General features: G+C 41.8%; 1 protein-coding gene across 2 annotated transcripts in view; it reads left to right on the plus strand.

Annotated features, from left to right (window-relative positions):
- Nucleotides 1-18,653, plus strand: part of foxo4 (forkhead box O4) — a 63,149-nt gene that overhangs the window by 37,703 nt on the left and 6,793 nt on the right. For both annotated transcript variants that reach the window (XM_043705007.1, XM_043705008.1), the window contains exon 2: nucleotides 16,521-17,808. In XM_043705007.1, coding sequence (XP_043560942.1) covers nucleotides 16,521-17,783 — 1,263 coding nt within the window. In that variant the 3' untranslated portion in view covers nucleotides 17,784-17,808. The remainder of the gene's footprint in view (nucleotides 1-16,520; nucleotides 17,809-18,653) is intronic.

The following is an 18,653-nucleotide window of genomic DNA, read 5'->3' on the forward strand; positions in this document are numbered from 1 at the left end:
AGTGGTGCTGGAAGAGCACAGCAATTCAGGCAGCATCCGAGGACAGGCAAAATCGACGTTTCGGGCAAAAGCCCTACTGCTCTGTCCTCATCGGTCTTTTTTTGGTTGCTCCCTCAAAAAATTCAGTCAGGTTTGTGAGACATGATTTCCCTTGCACAAAACTGTCCTGACTATCCCTAATCATTCCTTACATTTCCAAATGCATATAAGTCCTACTTTTCCAAATCACCTCCAACAACTTACCCATCCACCACCGTCAGACATATGGGTCTGTAGTTCCCAGGCTTAGATTCATACAGATGTATAGAATGGAAACATACCCTTTGGTCCAACTCATCTGTGCCGACCAGATATCCCTACCCAGTCTAGTCCCACATGCCAGCCATAACCCTCCAAACCCTTCCTATTCATACACCCATTCAGATGCCTATTACATGTTGCAATTGTACTAGCCTCCACCATTTCCTCTGGCAGCTCATTCCAAACATGTACCACCCTCTGCGTGAAAATGTTGCCCCTTCGGTCTGTTTACTATTTTTCCCCTCTCACCCTAAACCTATGCCCTCTAGTTCTGAACTCCCCCCCCCCACTCACCTCCCCGCCCCCCCCAACCCCAGGACAAAGGCTTTGTCTATTAATCCTATCAATGCTGCTTAAAGGAAAGCATACCAAACTGCTTCTTCACTATTCTATCTACCTGCAACTCCACTTCCAAGAAGCTAAGAACCTGCACACCAAGGTCTCTTTGTTGAGCAGCACTCCCTTGGATCTTGCCATTAAGTGTATATAAAAAAGGAGAAAAGAAAGTAAGCAAATAAATAAATAACTAGATACATATTCAAAATAAATTTATATCAAGTCATAACAAAACCTGTATTTATACGGGATTCCTCCTCCTGGGAGGCCCCGAACCAGCCAGAACCATCCCCACGGCTAAGCAAAGGCCCTGAACAATATGACCGATATATCTGCGTGAATGTAGTTCAAAAAGGGCTGCCATGTTCTATAAAATAATTCCGTTTTTTGGTACACCATGTTTGTGAGGAAGTCAAGGGGGATATATTCCATGACTATCCTATGCCAATTTGAAAGTCCTGGGGGACCTTCGGCTACCCAGTTCACTAAGATGTTTTTCCTCTCACAAAAGGAAAGGATAGTGAATAATTTCCTCCCATGTACACCCAAAGAGGGGAAATTTGGGGAGCCGAAAAGTAGAGACACTGGGTCCAACCCAATCTCTGTACCCAGAATCTTTACCAAGGCATTCGCTATGCTGTCACAGTATCTGCGGATCTTATGGCATGTCCACAGACAATGCGTAAGGGTACCAACTTCTATTTTAGGGCACATTGGAGATGATTCTGCCTTGAACTTTGCAAGTCGCTCAGGTGCCATGTGAGCCCTATGAAGTATCTTCAATTGAGTAGCCTGAGTTCTGTTGCGGCACGGTGGCGCAGTGGTTAGCACTACTGCCTCACAGCGCCAGAGACCCGGCTTCAATTCCCGCCTCAGGCGACTGACTGTGTGGAGTTTGCACGTTCTCCCCGTGTCTGCGTGGGTTTCCTCCGGGTGCTCCGGTTTCCTCCCACAGTCCAAAGATGTGCGGGTCAGGTGAATTGGCCATGCTAAATTGCCCGTAGTGTTAGGTAAGGGGTAAATGTAGGGGTATGGGTGGGTTGCGCTTCGGCGGGGCGGTGTGGACTTGTTGGGCCGAAGGGCCTGTTTCCACACTGTAAGTAATCTAATCTAATCTAATCTAATCGAGATCTTCCTAGCGTTTTCCCAGACATCCTCCCACATCTCTAAGGAGATTTCCATCCCCAATTCTTGACTCCAGATTTTATATAACCGTTCCATGTCCTTCGGTACCCTATTACATAGTAAGTGGTAGAGAGTACTGACTGAGGGCGAACCCATTGGCCAAAGCATTCTCCTTTCCATATCCGATTTATAAGGATTAATTATCAATGTGGTCGTCTTTTGTATGAAGTCTCGTATTTGAAAGTATCCACAAAGGTCCATGCTAGGCAGCCCAAACTTCTGACGCAGCTGTTCGAAGGACATCATGACCTCCCCATCGAACCGACCTCCCAAACAAGAGATACTTCTGGGCTCTTAGATTTTGAACGCAGCATCAGTCAGCCCTGGCTGGAATCCCAGCGTTCCCACTGTACGGGTATATGGGGAGGTTTTTTTTGGTAGGTTACCCTCATCTTGTCGCATTATCGTCCAGGCTTTGATTGTAAAATTCCTATTGTATTAAATACAATGATCCATAATAACTCTTATCTTGTCCATAAATAGTAGATTGATGAGGGGATGTTTTGCTTGGGAAGTCTCAATATCCAACCAGATTGAAATCAGCTACGTAAGCTAATAGCAATTGGTACCTCCCTGAAATCCGGAAAATCCATCCCACACTTTACTTGTGGAAGCTGCAGCTTTTCTAATTTAATAAAGGGCCATCTATGACTCCAGATAAAGGAGCCGGGCCAACCATAGAGCTTACGCAGCGCCAGTCTTAGCAGCATCATGGGGAGCACTCTCATAGGGTAGAAAAGGCGAGGTAGAATATTGGTCTTATCCTGGCTAGGTAGAACAGCTTTGGTTAATGGGAGATCTTCCCAGTGTTCAAGGTCCTGTCTTATTTTCTCTAATAAGCATGTATAATTGGCTTTATATAGCTGACCAAATGCCGGAGTAATAAAAATACCGAAGTAAAGAAAACCTCCCAGTGACCACCGAAAGGGGAAACGGGATCCACCCGAAAAATTGGGTATACGGCAAGATCTCGGCATGGCCTCCGATTTCATAAAATTGACTTTGTATCCTGAGAACATACCAAATAAGTTAACCGCTTGAATTAAACAGGGCACAGATGTCAGCGGATCATTTAAGAAAAGGAGGATGTCATCCGCATAGAGTGATTTTGTGCTTACCTGATCCAACCTCCGGAGCCGTTATATTAGGGTCAGCTCGTATAGCTTCCGCCAGCGGCTCAATCACCAGCGTAAATAATAATGGTGAGAAAGGACATTCCTGACAACAACTTCTGCCAACACTAAAGCTATCCAAACTTAAACCGTTGGTAATCACTGCTGCTGTGGGCTCATTATATAATACTGTAAGCCATTTAGTAAAGACCTCTCCATCACCAAACCGTTCCAGCGTATAAAAGAGATATGGCCATTCTACCCGATCGAATGCCTTCTCTGCATCTAGGGAGACAACTAATCCCAGTATATGACAACTTCAGATGATTATCCCATCTCAACCCCTCTGTTTGCATTCTGCTCCGTAATTTTATTTAATTTATCTTTTTTTATATATATATTTCTTTCACTGTTCTGTACCTCTTATTTCTTGATTGTCTCTCTTTCTCTCGCTCCCCACTCTCTTCACCTTTTTCCTCTCCTCTTCCCGCTTTGCTACCCTTCTCCCCTGTTTTCCATTTTGCCTCTGCTTCACCTATTCCGCCCCCCCATCCCCCACATATTTTGTCACATAGCACTGGCTTCAGCCTTGGTCATTCACAGCTCCTAATCTCCCTATAATCTCTCTATGCACTGTCATTATCACCTCTTTACTGCTACCTTTGCTTCTGTGACCATGACTCACCTCTCTCAGCCTAGTATAAATACCTCCCTATTTCTCCTTTTTTTTTTAGCTTTGACAAAGGGTCAGTTAGACTCGAAACGTCAGCTTTTTTCTCTCCTTACAGATACTGCAAGACTTGCTGAGATTTTCCAGCATTTTCTCTTTTTTGGTTTCAGATTCCAGAGTCTGCAGTAATTTACTTTTATCCAGTTTTTTCTCCAGCAGACACTGTTGTTCTCCCTTTTGTCTTTTCCGGGTCGCAGAATATGGAATAATAGAGCCTTGCGCGTACGCCTTAGCAGTCTCCCACATAACCGAAGGGTTACTGGCCGTGCCTGAGTTGATATCCCAGAAGGTTTTAAATTCCTGTGAGAAATAATTTATGAACATACTATCCTTCAATAGGAAAGGGTCCATACGCCAATGTCTGGAACCTATCTCATCATCAGTAGTCTTAACTTCCATGCGGCATGATCAGAAATAGTATTATTACCTATTTTACAAGACAGTATCGAGTTCAAAAAGGTCGAGGGGACAGAAAACATGTTGATTCTGGTATGGCAGTTGTGTGGGTTAAATCTCTACCCTCAGGGTGGAGACACCTCCATACATCTACCAACCCCAGCTCCCTTTTCAGATCCGCCAGTTGCCTAGATCTCAGAGATATGGCCGCAGAGCTCTTAGGTATCCTGCCCATCTCTGGATCAGTGATATAATTAAAATCTCTCCCTATAATTGTATGGTGTCCCAGAGAGCCATTAACTTAGAGAACGCTTCCGTTACAAATTTAAAAGGGTGTGCCTGGGGTCAATCAAGATTCAAAATCCCCTATTCCTCTCCATATATTAGGGCTTTAATCAATATATACTGTCCAGACTCATCTTTTATCTAGCTTAGCATTTGGAAGGGGAGACTCTTCCAAACAAGAATGGCTATCCCCTAGTTTTTAAGCTGAAAGGTGAAAAGAACATCTTGGCAAACCAACCCTGTTGCAGCTTCGAGGGCTCCTTATCAAGTCGATCTGTCTCCTGTAAAACAGCTACATCAACCCTTTTTTAAGACTTGATAATATCTTTTACCTTTTTATTGGCGAATGGTTCCCCTTGACATTCCAGGTGCACCACCTAAACGAATGGCTAGCCATGATCGTCCAGGCAGGCCTGAGACCCCCCAGGAGGAAGAACCCCACCCAAAAGACATTGAATATAAACAAAAAACGATTCACATATAAAAACACTCTTTAAAACAACTAAATTAAAACAGCTAAGAAGTACTTCTTAAAAAAAACATAAAGCATATATAAAAGGAGACTTACCCCCTTGCTCACAGGAGGCACTAATACCTTCCAATTACTCCACCATAACCTCTCCCAGTTAGAGCCATGCCCTTGACCCAGACATTACAAAGTAGAGTAAATAAATGCCAATATTGTATAAAACAGTGGTTAAAAGTGGGCGACCCACACATTCTCCCCCCCCCCAGAAAAATTAAAAGTGGGGGACAGAATAAGGTCATTATCTGTTTAAGTCCCGCAGTCTATTTGAGAGCATCCAGGAATTCTTTTACTTTTTCCGGTGACCCGAAGTTATATACAGATTTGCCATGACTAAGTGCCGCGTTGCCGGATATCGCATAGAATATTGAATATTTAAATCCCTCAGATGCTTCCTTGCCTCATCAAATGCCTTCCTCTTGTGAATCACAGCCAGAGAAAAGTCCTAGAACAGCATTATTTTGGAGCCCTTGTATATAATGGCATGGAGATCCTTGCCCATGATCTGGAGGCCTCCAGCAGCATTTGTTTTTACCTATAATGTTGAAGTCGAGCTAGGACCGGGCGGGGCGCTGGTCCAACCTGGGCCTGCGCATAGCAACCTGGTGGGCCTGCTCAACCTGCACCCGGCCCAGCTCCAATTTCAGTTTCAACAGTTGTGGGAGCCATTGCTCCAGGAAGTCAACAAGCTGGCCTTCCTACTACCGTTCGGGAAGGCCCAGCAACCGAGTATTTTTCTGATTATCTGTATTTTCAACGTTCCAGAGCTCGGACCTGACCCATGGAAGACTCTGCAGTGGTCTCGGAGGCTGTGGCCCGTTCCTGCCCCCCTCCCCGGACACGCTGCCCGAATTTCTCAATCTCTTGGTCATGCTTCTGCATGATAGGTAGAGGTGGGGGTCCCTGCCTGTTGTGAACTTCGAGAACCTTTGCCTTTGGTCATTTTAAAAAGCATCAAACTGCTAAAGTTTGATGTATAATGACCAAAGCTGCTGGGGAAATAAAACTATTTTAAACAATTTAACAGGTGAAATGAGGGTGGGTACCCCACTTTGCCTGGTCTTGGGCAGAGCTCTGCAGACTCAGACCTACTGGGTTGCAGCCATCTTGGATCTCCCCCTGATTTCCTTCTTAAGTATACGCCTACTGCCTTTATACTCTTCTAAGGATTTACTTGATCTATCTTGTCTATACCTGGATATATGCTTCCTTCTTTTTATTAACCAAATGCTCAATTTCTTCGGTCATCCAGCATTCCCTACACTTACCAGCCTTTCCTTTCACCCTAACAGGAATATACTTTCTCTGGATTCTCGTTATCTCATTTCTGAAGGCTTCCCATTTTCCAGCAGTCCTTTCCCTGCGAACATCTGCCCCCAATCAGCTTTCAAAAGTTCTTCTAATGCCGTAAAAATTAATCTTGCTCCAATTTCAAACTCCAACTTTTAGGTCTGGTCTATCCTTTTCCATCACTATTTCAAAACTAATAGAATTATGGTCGCTGGCCCCAAAATGCTCCCCCTCTGACACCTCGATCACTTGCCCTACCTTATTTCCCAAGAGTAGGTCAAGTTTTGCACCTTCTCTAGTTGGTACATCCACATACTGAATCAGAAAATTGTCTTGTACACACTTAAGAAATTCCTCTCCATCTAAGCCTTTAACACTATGGCAGTCCCAGTTGATGTTTGGAAAGTTAAAATCCCCTACCATAACTACCCTATTATTCTTACAGATAACTGAGATCTCCATACAAATTTGTTTGTCAATTTCCCTATAACTATTAGAGGCTGGATCATACAATTCTAATAAGGTGATCATTTCTTTCTTATTTCTCAGTTTAACCCAAATAACTTCCCTGGATGTATTTCTGGGAATATCCTCCCTAAGTACAGCTGTAATGCTATCCTTATCAAAAACACCACTCCCCCTCTTGTCTTTCCTCCCTTTCTGTATCCTGGAACATTAAGCTGCCAGTCCTATCCATTCCTGAGCCATGTTTCTGTAATTGCTATGACATCCCAGTCCCATGTTCTTAACCGTGCCCTGAGTTCATCTGCCCTTCCCTGTTAGGCCTCTTGCATTGAAATAAATGCAGTTCAATTTATCAGTCCTACTTTGTTGTCTGCTTTGTCACTGTCTGCCGCTGTTTGACTTGCTTCTGTTCTCAACTGTACCAGTCTCAGATTGATCTCTGTTCTCACTATCTCCCTGGCAAAACCACCACCACCACCCACCCCCACTCCACCCTTTACTAGCTTAAATCCTCCCGAGTAGCTCTACCAAATCTCCCTGCCAGTATATTAGTCCCCCAATTCAGGTGCAATCCGTCCTTCTTGTACAGATTACTTCTACTCCAGAAGAGATTCCAATGATCCAAAAATGTGAATCCTTCTCCCATACACAGCTCCTCAGCCATACATTCATCTGCTGTATCCTTCTATTCCCAATCTCACCAGCTCGCAGAACTGGGAAAGTCCAAATATAACAACTCCTATGGACTTCCTTTTAAATTCCTGCCTAACTCTCTGCATTCTCCATTCAGAATCTCATCCTTTTCCCTTCCTATGTCATTGGTTCCAATGTGTACAATGATCTTCTGCTGCGCCCCCTTCCCTCTTGAGAACATTCTGCACCATCTGAGACATCCTTGATTCTGGCACCAGGGAGGCAAAACATCATTCTGATTTTTTGCTGCTGGCCACAAACATCTGTCTGTGTGTCTTGGAGTAAAGAGTCCCCTAACACAATTAATATCTCTGATCCCGACGTAAGCCTTATTGCATTAGAGCCAGTCTTGGTACCAGAAACTTGGCTGTTTGTGCTATATTCCCTTGAGAATCCATCACCCTGTACATTTTCCAAAACAGCATACTTGTTTGAAATGGGGATAGCCACAGAAGACTGCTGCGCTACCTGCCTCCCTCTCTTATCTTTCTTGGGGTTAACCCATCTATGTGACCTGTATCTGCAACTTTTTTCCTTTCCTCTAATGCCATCAATCACATCCCCTTGCTCTTGTAAATTCCTCATTGTCTCTAATTGTCTCTTCAAGTGGGCGGCATGGTGGCACAGTGGTTAGCACTGCTGCCTCACAGCTCCAGAGACCCGGGTTCATTTCCCACCTCAGGCAACTGACTGTGTGGTGTTTGCACATTCTCTCCGTGTCTGCGTGGGTTTCTTCCGATTGCTCCGGTTTCCTCCCACAGTCCAAAAATGTGCAGGTGAGGTGAATTGGCCATGCTAAATTGCCCGTAGTGTTAGGTGAAGGGATAAATGTAGGGGAATGGGTCTGGGTGGGTTGCGCTTCGGCGGGTCGATGTGGACTTGTTGGGCCGAAGGGCCTGTTTCCACACTGTAAGTAATCTAATCTAATCTAAAACCAATCCGATCGATCTGATAGGATTCACAACTGATGGCATTTATTGAAGATATGATCCTCAGTAACACGTAAACTCTCCCTGAACTCCCACATTTGACAAGAAGAGCATATCAATTTACTTAAAGCTATTTTTGCTTTTTTCCAATCTGTAGACCCAGAAAATAGCATCATCTTCTACCTCTACCCAACATTGCTCCAGGCTAACTTAATAATTATGGCTTATATTTTTAAGTTTAATTAAGAGACATATCTCAATAAAATAATAAGTCTGCAGTAATAAGTCACTGCTGCAGACTTGCTGTAAGGCCACACTTAAAAGAGACACTTATCTGTTTTTGTGTTGTGACCTCTCCCAAACAGGTTCCTCTAACATCAGTTGTAAATTTCACTGTTCATCTTCCCATTCGTACTCCGATGTCCAATGGCACATGAATTCAAACAGCAACGGCAGTAACTGCGCAGGTTCACTTCTATGTCAGGGAGCAGTGCATGTTTTTTCTCCTTTTCTTTTCTGCACTAACTGACAATGTGCTGCCTTTGCCTGATCATCTTCCTTTTTAAAAGTGCCATTGTTTTGACAATTATTTTCCTCCAGAGTTCCAAAACAATGCAACAGCATATAAAACAGTAATTGCTGCTCCTGGAATTCGAGGAAATCACCTCTAACACCTAAAATACCTCAAAAAACGAGCTGCCTGTTACAGCCAGAATTTTTTCCCATCCTCCATCTTGGATTATGAAGGCACACCATTAGCCACTCTCCAGTCATCCATCATTTCACTCGTAGTTATAGATGATATAAATATTTCTGCAAGGGGTCCTGCAATTTCCTCCCTAACCTCCTATGATGTCTTGGGATACACTGAATCAGGTCCCAGCGAATTATCCACCTTTATATTTTCTCAGATCTCCAGCACTTCCTCTTCTGAATTGTGAACTGTTTTTAAAACACCCATACTTATTTCCTTTATCGTGAAAATTCAAGGCCAATATCTTCCTCTAAGAATGAACGGCAAGTGCAGCCATTCTAGAGAACATTGGTTGTCAAAGGATATCAGGAGTTTGCTAAAGGAAAAGAAACAAAGGCACACCAGGTACAGCACATTAAAAACAAGGTAGGTCCTTCAAAAGCGTAGAGTGTTGCTCAAAGAAGAAATTAGAAGATCCTGTTTGACTAACTTAATTGAGGTTTTCGAAAGAGTGACTAAATATGTGATGGGCTGGATTTGTTCTTTTTGGAGCAGAGGAGGCTAAGTTGGTGGGATCTGATTGAGGCACTTAAAATTATGAAAGGTGTAAATAGGGCAGATCGTAGGAATCTTTTCCCTATGGCAGAATTGTCTAGGATGAGTAAGTAAGTGGTTTAGAGGAAATCTTGAGGAAAAATCTTTTCATGTAGAGAATGGTAGAACTATGGAATTTGCTGCCTGAGAGGTAACATTTAAGAATGTTACGACCCTGGGTAAATGGCTCTGCTAATTTAAAAGCCAGCAACACAGAAAAGATCTGTGAAAATTTGATAGGCCAAGAACTAGTTAAAGTAAAATGAACAACTTTATTTCTTCAGGTATGACAGAGAATAATTAATTAATGCACTTCTTCTCATCTATGTTTTCCCTTCCCCTTCTATTATACTAGTCTGATAAAACTCCCAAGTAAGATTTACAATACAAAATTTCTTCTATCAAACCAGGCAGCTTGCAGTTTTCCCTGTATTCAAGTTGTCATCTTGTTGGGGGTTCTGCTTCACAGGTTACTGATCGATAAAGGTACATTTTAAGAGTGCTATTTTTCAGGCAGTCTTTACATACTGGTAGCTTGGCAGTTTTCCTCTCAACTGTTCAATTTTCCCCTGTCTTATACCCCCAATGCATCGGATTGTGTCATTGGCTTTTAAGATTGTCATACTAAATTCAAACTGAATTGGAGTCTGGTAATTTTCAGGGTATAATTTAAACTGATTGATTGATTGGTTTAATTTGAATCTGTTTTGTTGTTTCTAGGCCACCAGCTACCCTAGCTGCTGGACCAGAAGGTTATATTATATCTTATTGAGAACACTTGGTGCTGTCACTGCTAGCTTTTAATTCTCTTTTTAAGGTACAGTACACCTACATCTTCATAACATTCCTCCTTTTCCCCCCTCTTTTCTCCCCCCCCCCCCCCCCCCCCCAAAAAAATGAACCATCATAATGAAAAGATGACTTAAACACATTACCCTAACATAAAGATAACTTTAATGCAAGTTCACCATAGCTTCTTCCCATGTACATGTACATACACATAACATTAAATAAATACAAATCTCATCTAAACTCTCTATCAGTTAAATCCGTGATAACACATCTGTGATTACATTCTTACAATCCACAACATGTATGATTTCAAAATTAAAGGTCTGTAATATAAGAGACCAATTAGATAGTCTCATATTCTTGTCTTTAAAGCATTCTAAGAATGTAAGTGGATTGTGATCTGTGTACACAACTGTCTTCAACACATTGTTCGTGACATACACATTAAAATGTGGTAAAGCCAGAACCAAACTCAATAGTTCCTTTTCGGTTGTGGAGTATTTCCTCTAGTGGGTGTTGATGTTCTTTGAAAATTAACCAACTGGCAGTTGGCTCCCATTCTCATCTTCCTGCAGGAGTACAGCTCCAACTCCTGTGTCAATAGCATCAATGGCGACTTTAAAAAGTTTTGAAAAATTTGGTGTAGGTAAAACTGGTTTGGTGGTTAATGTTGATTTCAGATGGTCGAATGCCTCCTGGCATTGGTCTGTCCACCAAAACTTTGTGTTCTTCTTCAGCAAATCGGTTAATGGTGCAGCTACACTGCTGATGTTTGAAACAAACTTCTGATAGAATCTGCTGAGTCCTAAGAATCAAAGCACCTCTTTCTTTGAGGTTGGTCATGGAAATCTCTTAATGGCCTGCGTCTTTGCATTCCATGGAGTCAGCCTTCCATGACCGATGTTATGTCCCCAGAATGTTACTTTTGCTTTTGCGAATTCCGGTTTATTTGCATTTATCACCAGTTTTGCTTCTCGTAGTCATTCAAAGAGCTCTGCCAACTATACCATGTGATCTTTCCAGGATGTAATAAAGATCACTACATCAGCCAAATAGACTACACAGTTGTTAGCCCAGCCACAACTCAGTTTATGAATCTTTGGAACGTGGCGAGTGCATTCTTCATTCCAAAGGGCATCACTTTAAATTGATACAGCCCATTTGGGGTTACAAAAGAAGAAATTTCTTTCGCCGTCTCTGATAAAGTTACCTTCCAGTAATCACGCATTATGTCCAACTTGGTGATATAACTGGCTTGTCCGACCTTCTCAATACAGTTCTCCAATCTAGGAATTGGATGTGAGTCTGATTTTGTAACAGCATTGACCTTCCGATAATCCATGCAGAATCGTTGAGTCCCATCCGGTTTGGGAATTAAGGCGATTGGCGAACTCCACTTGCTCTGGCTCAATTCCTGAAGAAGGGCTAATGCCCGAAACGTCGATTCTCCTGTTCCCTAGATGCTGCCTGACCTGCTGCGCTTTTCCAGCAACACATTTCCATCTCAATTCAATGATATCCTCATCGAGCATGGCTTCCACCTCTATCTGGACCTGTCTGACTTTGAAAGGATTAAGCCAATAGGGGTGTTGTTTTAATTGGAGCAGTATTCCCTAAGTCTACTTTATGTACAGTTGCATTCGTCCACCCCATCTGATTCTTACATATGTCCTTATACTGCAGTAACATATCTTTCCACAGTGTTCTATACTGTTGAAACTGACCGCTTACTAACCTATCCCACTCCTCAGGGACGACTTCCTCAAAATCTGTATCATTTGGAATTGATACCTCACTCTGTGGGCAGTAACTAACACCTGTTTCTCCAGTTCTTTCTCTCTAGTGTAATACAGTTTCAATATGTACACATGACATACTCAATACCTTTTTTATTTCTATCAGGCATCTTTACTAAATAGTTCCCCAGACTCAACTTTTTCTCAATTTGATAGGGACCACTAAACCTGGCCTTGAAGGAATCTCCTAAACCTGGTAACAGTTCTAACACGTTAACCCCTCAGGAAAACTTCCGAGTCTCAAAGCTTTTATCTGCCACCTGCTTCTTTCCACACTGTGCTTTCCTTAGGTGCTGTTTAGCTAGCTCACCTACTCTATTTAGTCTCTCCCTCAACTCTGGTACATAATTCAAGTGTGAGATCTCTGATTTGGTCCTGTCAATTTTATTTTAATTAATTTCAAAGGGCCTCTTACTTCATGCCGGAATGTTAACTCAAAGGGAATGAACTGAGTAGATTCATTTGGGGCATCTCTAATGGCAAACAGTATGAATGGGATACCTTTATGCCAATCATTCGAGTATTCCTGACAGTATGCTCTCAACAAGGTCTTCAAGGTCTGGTGCCACCTTTTCTAAAGTTCCCTGGGATTCAGGATGATAATGCACTGGATTCAAAACGCTGTATACCTAAGCTATCCATGACATCCTTAAACAGCCTAGCAGTAAAATTTGACCCTTGATCTGACTGAATCTCTCTAGGTAGCCCATACCATGTGAAGAAAACTACGAATTCCTCTACTACCCTTTTTGCCTTGATACTCCGTCATGGACTTGCCTCCGGTATTCTGGTAGACGCATCTATTTTGGTTATCAAGTACTGGCTCCCACATTTTAGTTCTTGGGAGGGGACCTACATAATCAATTATAACCCGCATGAAAGGTTCTTCAAATGCAGGAATTGGCAACAAAGGTGCTGGTTTTGTTACCGCCTATGGCTTACTTACCATTTAGCATGTAGGACACGTTTGGCAGAAGTTAACCACATCCTTGTGCATTCCAGGCCAATAAAAATATTTTTTTACGTTAGCCTGAGTCTTTCATACTCCTAGGTGACCTCCTACAGGTATTTCATGTGCTACCCGTACCACCACCTGTCTGTATGCTACCAGCAACACAATCTAATGCACTTTGGCCCATTTCTCCTCTGCACTAATCTGCTGTGGTCTCCGTTTCCGCTTTCGGATTCCAAATTTCAGATAATAACCCTCCGGAATATTCAGAACCCTCCTTTTCAGAATATACATTCACATATATCTCTTTTATTGTCTTGTCTTACTGTTGCAAGTCTCTTAGCCTTTCAGGGCTAAACACTTCTGTCTGACCCTCTGCCTGTTAAGGTTCTTTTTTGCACCATTACATCAAACTGTGTCCGCTAACTGAACCTCCACTCCTTCATCTTTCTCCTTCGTGCTGTGACTTATGACAGTGGGATCTTGTTGTTACACAGTCAGAGAAAATACCAGGATATTTCTATTTTAATTCCTCAGTTCCTTGGTCATCTTTGGGCTTTTCCACAACAAGGGGTGTCACTCCTACCTTGGATCCTGCCAAATCATTCCCAAGATTAAACTGAATTCCTGGAACTGACACTCTGTCAATCACCCCCACTGTAACTTCCCCAGTCTTAAGTTGGCATTCCAACCTGTTCCTGAATAGGGGAATGCTAAATTTCTGTCCATCTATCCCACAAATTACCACACACTCAGGAACAGATCAGAAAGAGTGCATATTTGCTTATTTTTTACTATTGGAGACTAGTTAGATCCTGTACCTCTCAAAATTATAACTACTTATTCTTCTCCCCCTGTTCTTTCTAAATAAACTTGCCCCACAGAGGCAAATTCTTTGCAGAAATCAGGTCCTAACTCATACCCAGCTTCTGTCTAGGCTGTGTACTCTCATGCAGCTCCTTGCCTCCTCTTGGGGTCTCCTGTACTACCTTGGCTAATGCCACTGGCTTAGCTTCTTTTACCACATCTTTTCCCACAGCGCCTTTCTTTAATGACCAGCACTTTGTCTTTACATGTCCCACTTTACCACAGTGGAAATACCTGAGGGCTTTCACCACCTTTTCCCACTCTCTTGGGCTTCTTTTTTATCCTGTGATAAATTCTTACCAGTGTTCTCTGCTCTTTTGTTTCAAAGTGTAGGATCTCCCCTTCTCCTAACTTGTATCCCTCACAGGATGAAATTCTGGCCAGAAAAATGTCTTCTGCATCAACATGTATTCATCTGCTAATTCTGTTGCCCTTTTCACTTCCTGTACTTTCTGTTGTTCCTTGTGAATTCTTACCATCTCTGGAAGTGAGATTTTAAAGTCCTCCAGCAGAATATTCTCTCTTAGAGCCTCAAAGATTTTATCTACTTTCAAAGCACGCACCCATCTATCAAAATGACTGTTTAATTTTTTTTAACTCAACGTAAGTCTGACCTGGTTCCTTCTTTGTGTTTCTGAACCGCTGTCTGTATGCTTCTTGGTACCAATTCATAAGTGCTTATAATAGCCTGTTTAACCTATTCATAATCTCTTGACACCTAATTGGGTAGTTCAGGAAATACCTCACAAGCTTTGCCTGCCAGTTTAGTCTGAACGAGCATTACCCATAAATCCTCTGATGAATACATCTGCCTAGCCAATTTTTCAAATGATATAAAGAAAGCTTCAACATTTTTCTCATTAAAATGTGGCATAGTTTTGACATCCTTATATATACCACTGCTTTCTCTTTTAATCTCCATCCTGTTAACTTGACTTTGCTGACTAATCGCAACTTCTCAAATTCACATTCCCTCTTTTTGCTCCGCTAAGAACTTTCTCTCTCTACGCCAGAAGTTATTGTCTGTGAGTCTAGAGTCGCATGTAGGCCAGACTAAATAAGGATAGTAATTTCCTTCTGTGGAGAGAAAACTGACCTGCTGAGTTTGTCCAGCAATTTCTGATGCTGCAGATATTTGCTGTTTGTCCTACTTGGTCTTTAGGAGAGCCAGTAGTTTTCCCTCATGGTATAATGATGGATGTAGATTCTATCTGCTATTCAATGAAAAAAAAGAACATAACTAAGAGTTTTTAAAAAATATTACAGCTTCCATGGGTGTCATAATGTTAACTGTGGTTGATTGTGGTTTTTTTTGTGTGTATTGCCTACGCCACTGATTACAAACCACACTTCGATAATGGTGTGGTGCTGTAAGTTGGACAGCTAATGCTGTTTTGCCTGGAGTAGATCGTCAGACCCGAATTGATAAAAGTTCCAAATTCAATCCCTCTTCTGTTACTTTGTGAAGTTTGAATATTTGTCACGTTCCTGGATCAAGTTGTGAAGTACAATTCTCCATTTACATTTGCAGACACACAGTTTTCTTTCTTTTCTTTTTTTTCTTTAGATGTACAGCATGGAAACAGACCCTTCGGTCCAACCCATCCATGCCAACCAGATACCCCGACCAGATATCCCAACCCAATCTAGTCCCACCTGCCAGCATCCGCCCATATCCCTCCAAACCCTTCCTACTAATATACCCATCCAAATGCCTCTTAAATGTTTTTCTGGTGTAATTGAGTGATCTGAAATGCTGACTCTTTGAGTGTCGCAATGAAATAAAAAGATAGTTACATCATTCCTGAAATTATGTTGACTAAAGATTGTGTTGCTGTTGCTCTTTAATCAAACATCCTCCCCCATTGACTTGCTCTCTATTCCTCTCACAGCTGCGGACTGTTGGCCAATCCCCAACTCCCACGCGTGCAGCTGTCAAGTGGAACCAAAGTTGTGTCTTAAATCTTTCTAGTTGATTTTGTCTATTTGTTGTGATATAGTGGAGGAACTTTTCTCCCCAGTGAAGTGTAGTAAGGTTGAACTATAAACAAACTGGAAATCAAAATAATAAGAGTTAAGCCAGTAAAGGTAACATATGGTTGAAGATGTATCAATTGTTTTAAAGTGTGAAAGTAATCCATGACGAATGTAATAATCAAAAATATGATCTGCGTAACTTCTCCATTATCTAGTTTCTAAGTCTAATTTAGCTTTCAATCATTTTATCTGCAAAATTAAAATTGCGCTTCATAGTAGACAATGTTTTCACGTGAGGTCTCAGTACCACAAGATATGCTACTGGTTGAAATAATATACTGGGAATCTAAGTCAACTCTGGATAATTTGTATATAATTTTAAAGTGATTGTTTCATAATGCATAATTTCATAGTTGAATGAAAACTAAAAGTTTGAAATCTTGAGTTAAAACAAGGATACGAAAAGCGCACAACAGTTCAATTGGTGTCTCAACTATAAAACTTGGTTAATGTTTCACTGTAACCTTTCAAGGATTGAAATGGTTTCATTTAAAACAGCGCCCCAAGAGATTTTTAATTGCTTTCCAAACATTTCTTTCAGAATTCCATTCGACACAATCTTTCTCTGCACAGTAAATTCATCCGTGTCCACAATGAAGCTACAGGAAAAAGTTCTTGGTGGATACTTAATCCCGAAGGTGGGAAAAGTGGGAAGTCACCAAGGAGAAGAGCAGCATCAATGGATAATAGCAGTAAACTTGTGAAGAGTAAAGGAAGAGCAGCTCGGAAAAAGGCTGCCCTCCAAGCAACCCAAGAGGGTAGTGGTGATGGTCCTGGTTCACAAGTTTCCAAATGGCCTGGAAGTCCCTCTTCCCGTAACAATGACGATTCTGAGGCTTGGACTAGTTTTAGGCCAAGAACAAGCTCGAATGCAAGTACATTAAGTACCGGGCGTCTGTCCCCCATAATGCCAGAACAAGAGGATCTGGAAGATGAGCTTCATTCTGAACTGGCTTACCCTGGCACCACGAGCAAGTTACCTTCAACCCTAACTGAAAATATAATTGAAGAGCTTGAACTCATTGACAGTTTGAATCTCATGTCCCCATCATCTACACTGTTGCCAACCCAGCAGTCATTATCCACTGGCTTGATACCACAAAGTTCAACTTACACATTTAGGCAACAAAACTCAGCCACTGGATCACAAGCTTCTACCTATGGGAACTCTTTCTTTGATCCATCTGACCTGACATCAGTACAGAGCCACTTTAGTGTACCTGCAACACTTGAAGCACTCTTGACTTCAGATTCACCCACTCATACTGATGTGATGATGAGCCAAGTTGACCCTGTCATGCCACAGACGGGTGGTCGACTAAACAATGAAAATCTGATGTTGTTTAATGTCGAATCACTCAGCAGTCCATCAACAGAATTGAAGGTTAATCAGGCTAGCCAACGAGGAAAATCTGCAGGTCCATCAGCCACATCTGTTGATGCTAATGCTTTACCTCACGCACTGAGCATGATGGGACCTCCACCCGATGCCAGCCAAATGCCTACTTTGAAGGCCCAGCTCCAGACACCAGTAAACCAGACCCTGCAACTTGGCCTACCATCTACTCGTAACTCAAACAACAGCAGTAATTCTTCAGTAGGGATGAATATGAATTCTGAGAATTTTCCACGGGATTTGGATTTGGATATGTTCATGGAAAGTCTTGACTGTGATGTGGATTATATCATTGACAATGACCTCATGGATGATGAAGGGCTTGATTTCAACCTGGAGCCTATTGCCACTAATCCGTCCTATCCTAGCACCTCTCAGTCATCCTCTCGTACCTGGGTGCCAAGTTAACTTCAAACGAATGCATGACCTAAAGGTAACAAATACTTTTGAATCTTATATTCAAAGACATATCAGCCTAATTTTCACAAATAAACTAATGGCTTTAAGGAATAGTAGTCAAAGCTGACTTGCCTTCAAGTGTAGTTTGCATCTAACTAGCTTGCTTCTGCATGTGAACCAACAGTAGGAATTGAGACAGGAAGATTAAAATAAATGTCACCCTTGCACAAGAACATAGCAATATGAATAATCATGGAAGCAGCTGGAAGCATTAAAACTCCTTTTCAGATAATAATTCTTTGGTGCAACCCTGGGAACTTTAACTACCCAGAGTTCCAAATTGTTCTTTGCCTCAGATTGAGGTTTAATTGTTTGAAAGTTGGCATTAATAGGTCATACTGCTTTAACTCAGGACTAATCTGGCCAAATTGTTGAACACATCTGTAACATTGTGAGGTTGTTGTTAAAGTTTGTCTGTACTTAAAGTCCATTGATTACTATGAATGTATTCTTATTTTATAGATTTCCACCCTTTTCCTTTCTGTGCATGTTCAAAACACTGCTTCCTCGCTTATACTGCCATTTGTAGCATATAGAATAATTTAATCCTCTTTTGTCTAGTGCCAATCCGTTGAAATTCCTGAGCTGGAATTAACAGTAAAGAGGTGTTCTTCTGCCTGTTTGCTTATAACTTATAAGACGCAGTACATTTTGATACTGTCCTGAATAGAAGTGACAATTATCAACTGTTCTCTTTTGAATAATAATTGTACAGTGAAAATTGCTGGTTTTTTAAAAAAATCTGCACTTTAAAAGGGTTGCATTCAGACAGAAAAGAAAATGAATGATACTTTACTACCATTCTGGAGTCAGTTGCTT

The sequence above is a fragment of the Chiloscyllium plagiosum genome, chromosome 15 (assembly GCF_004010195.1).
Source record: "Chiloscyllium plagiosum isolate BGI_BamShark_2017 chromosome 15, ASM401019v2, whole genome shotgun sequence".
NCBI classification, from domain to species: Eukaryota; Metazoa; Chordata; class Chondrichthyes; order Orectolobiformes; family Hemiscylliidae; genus Chiloscyllium; species Chiloscyllium plagiosum.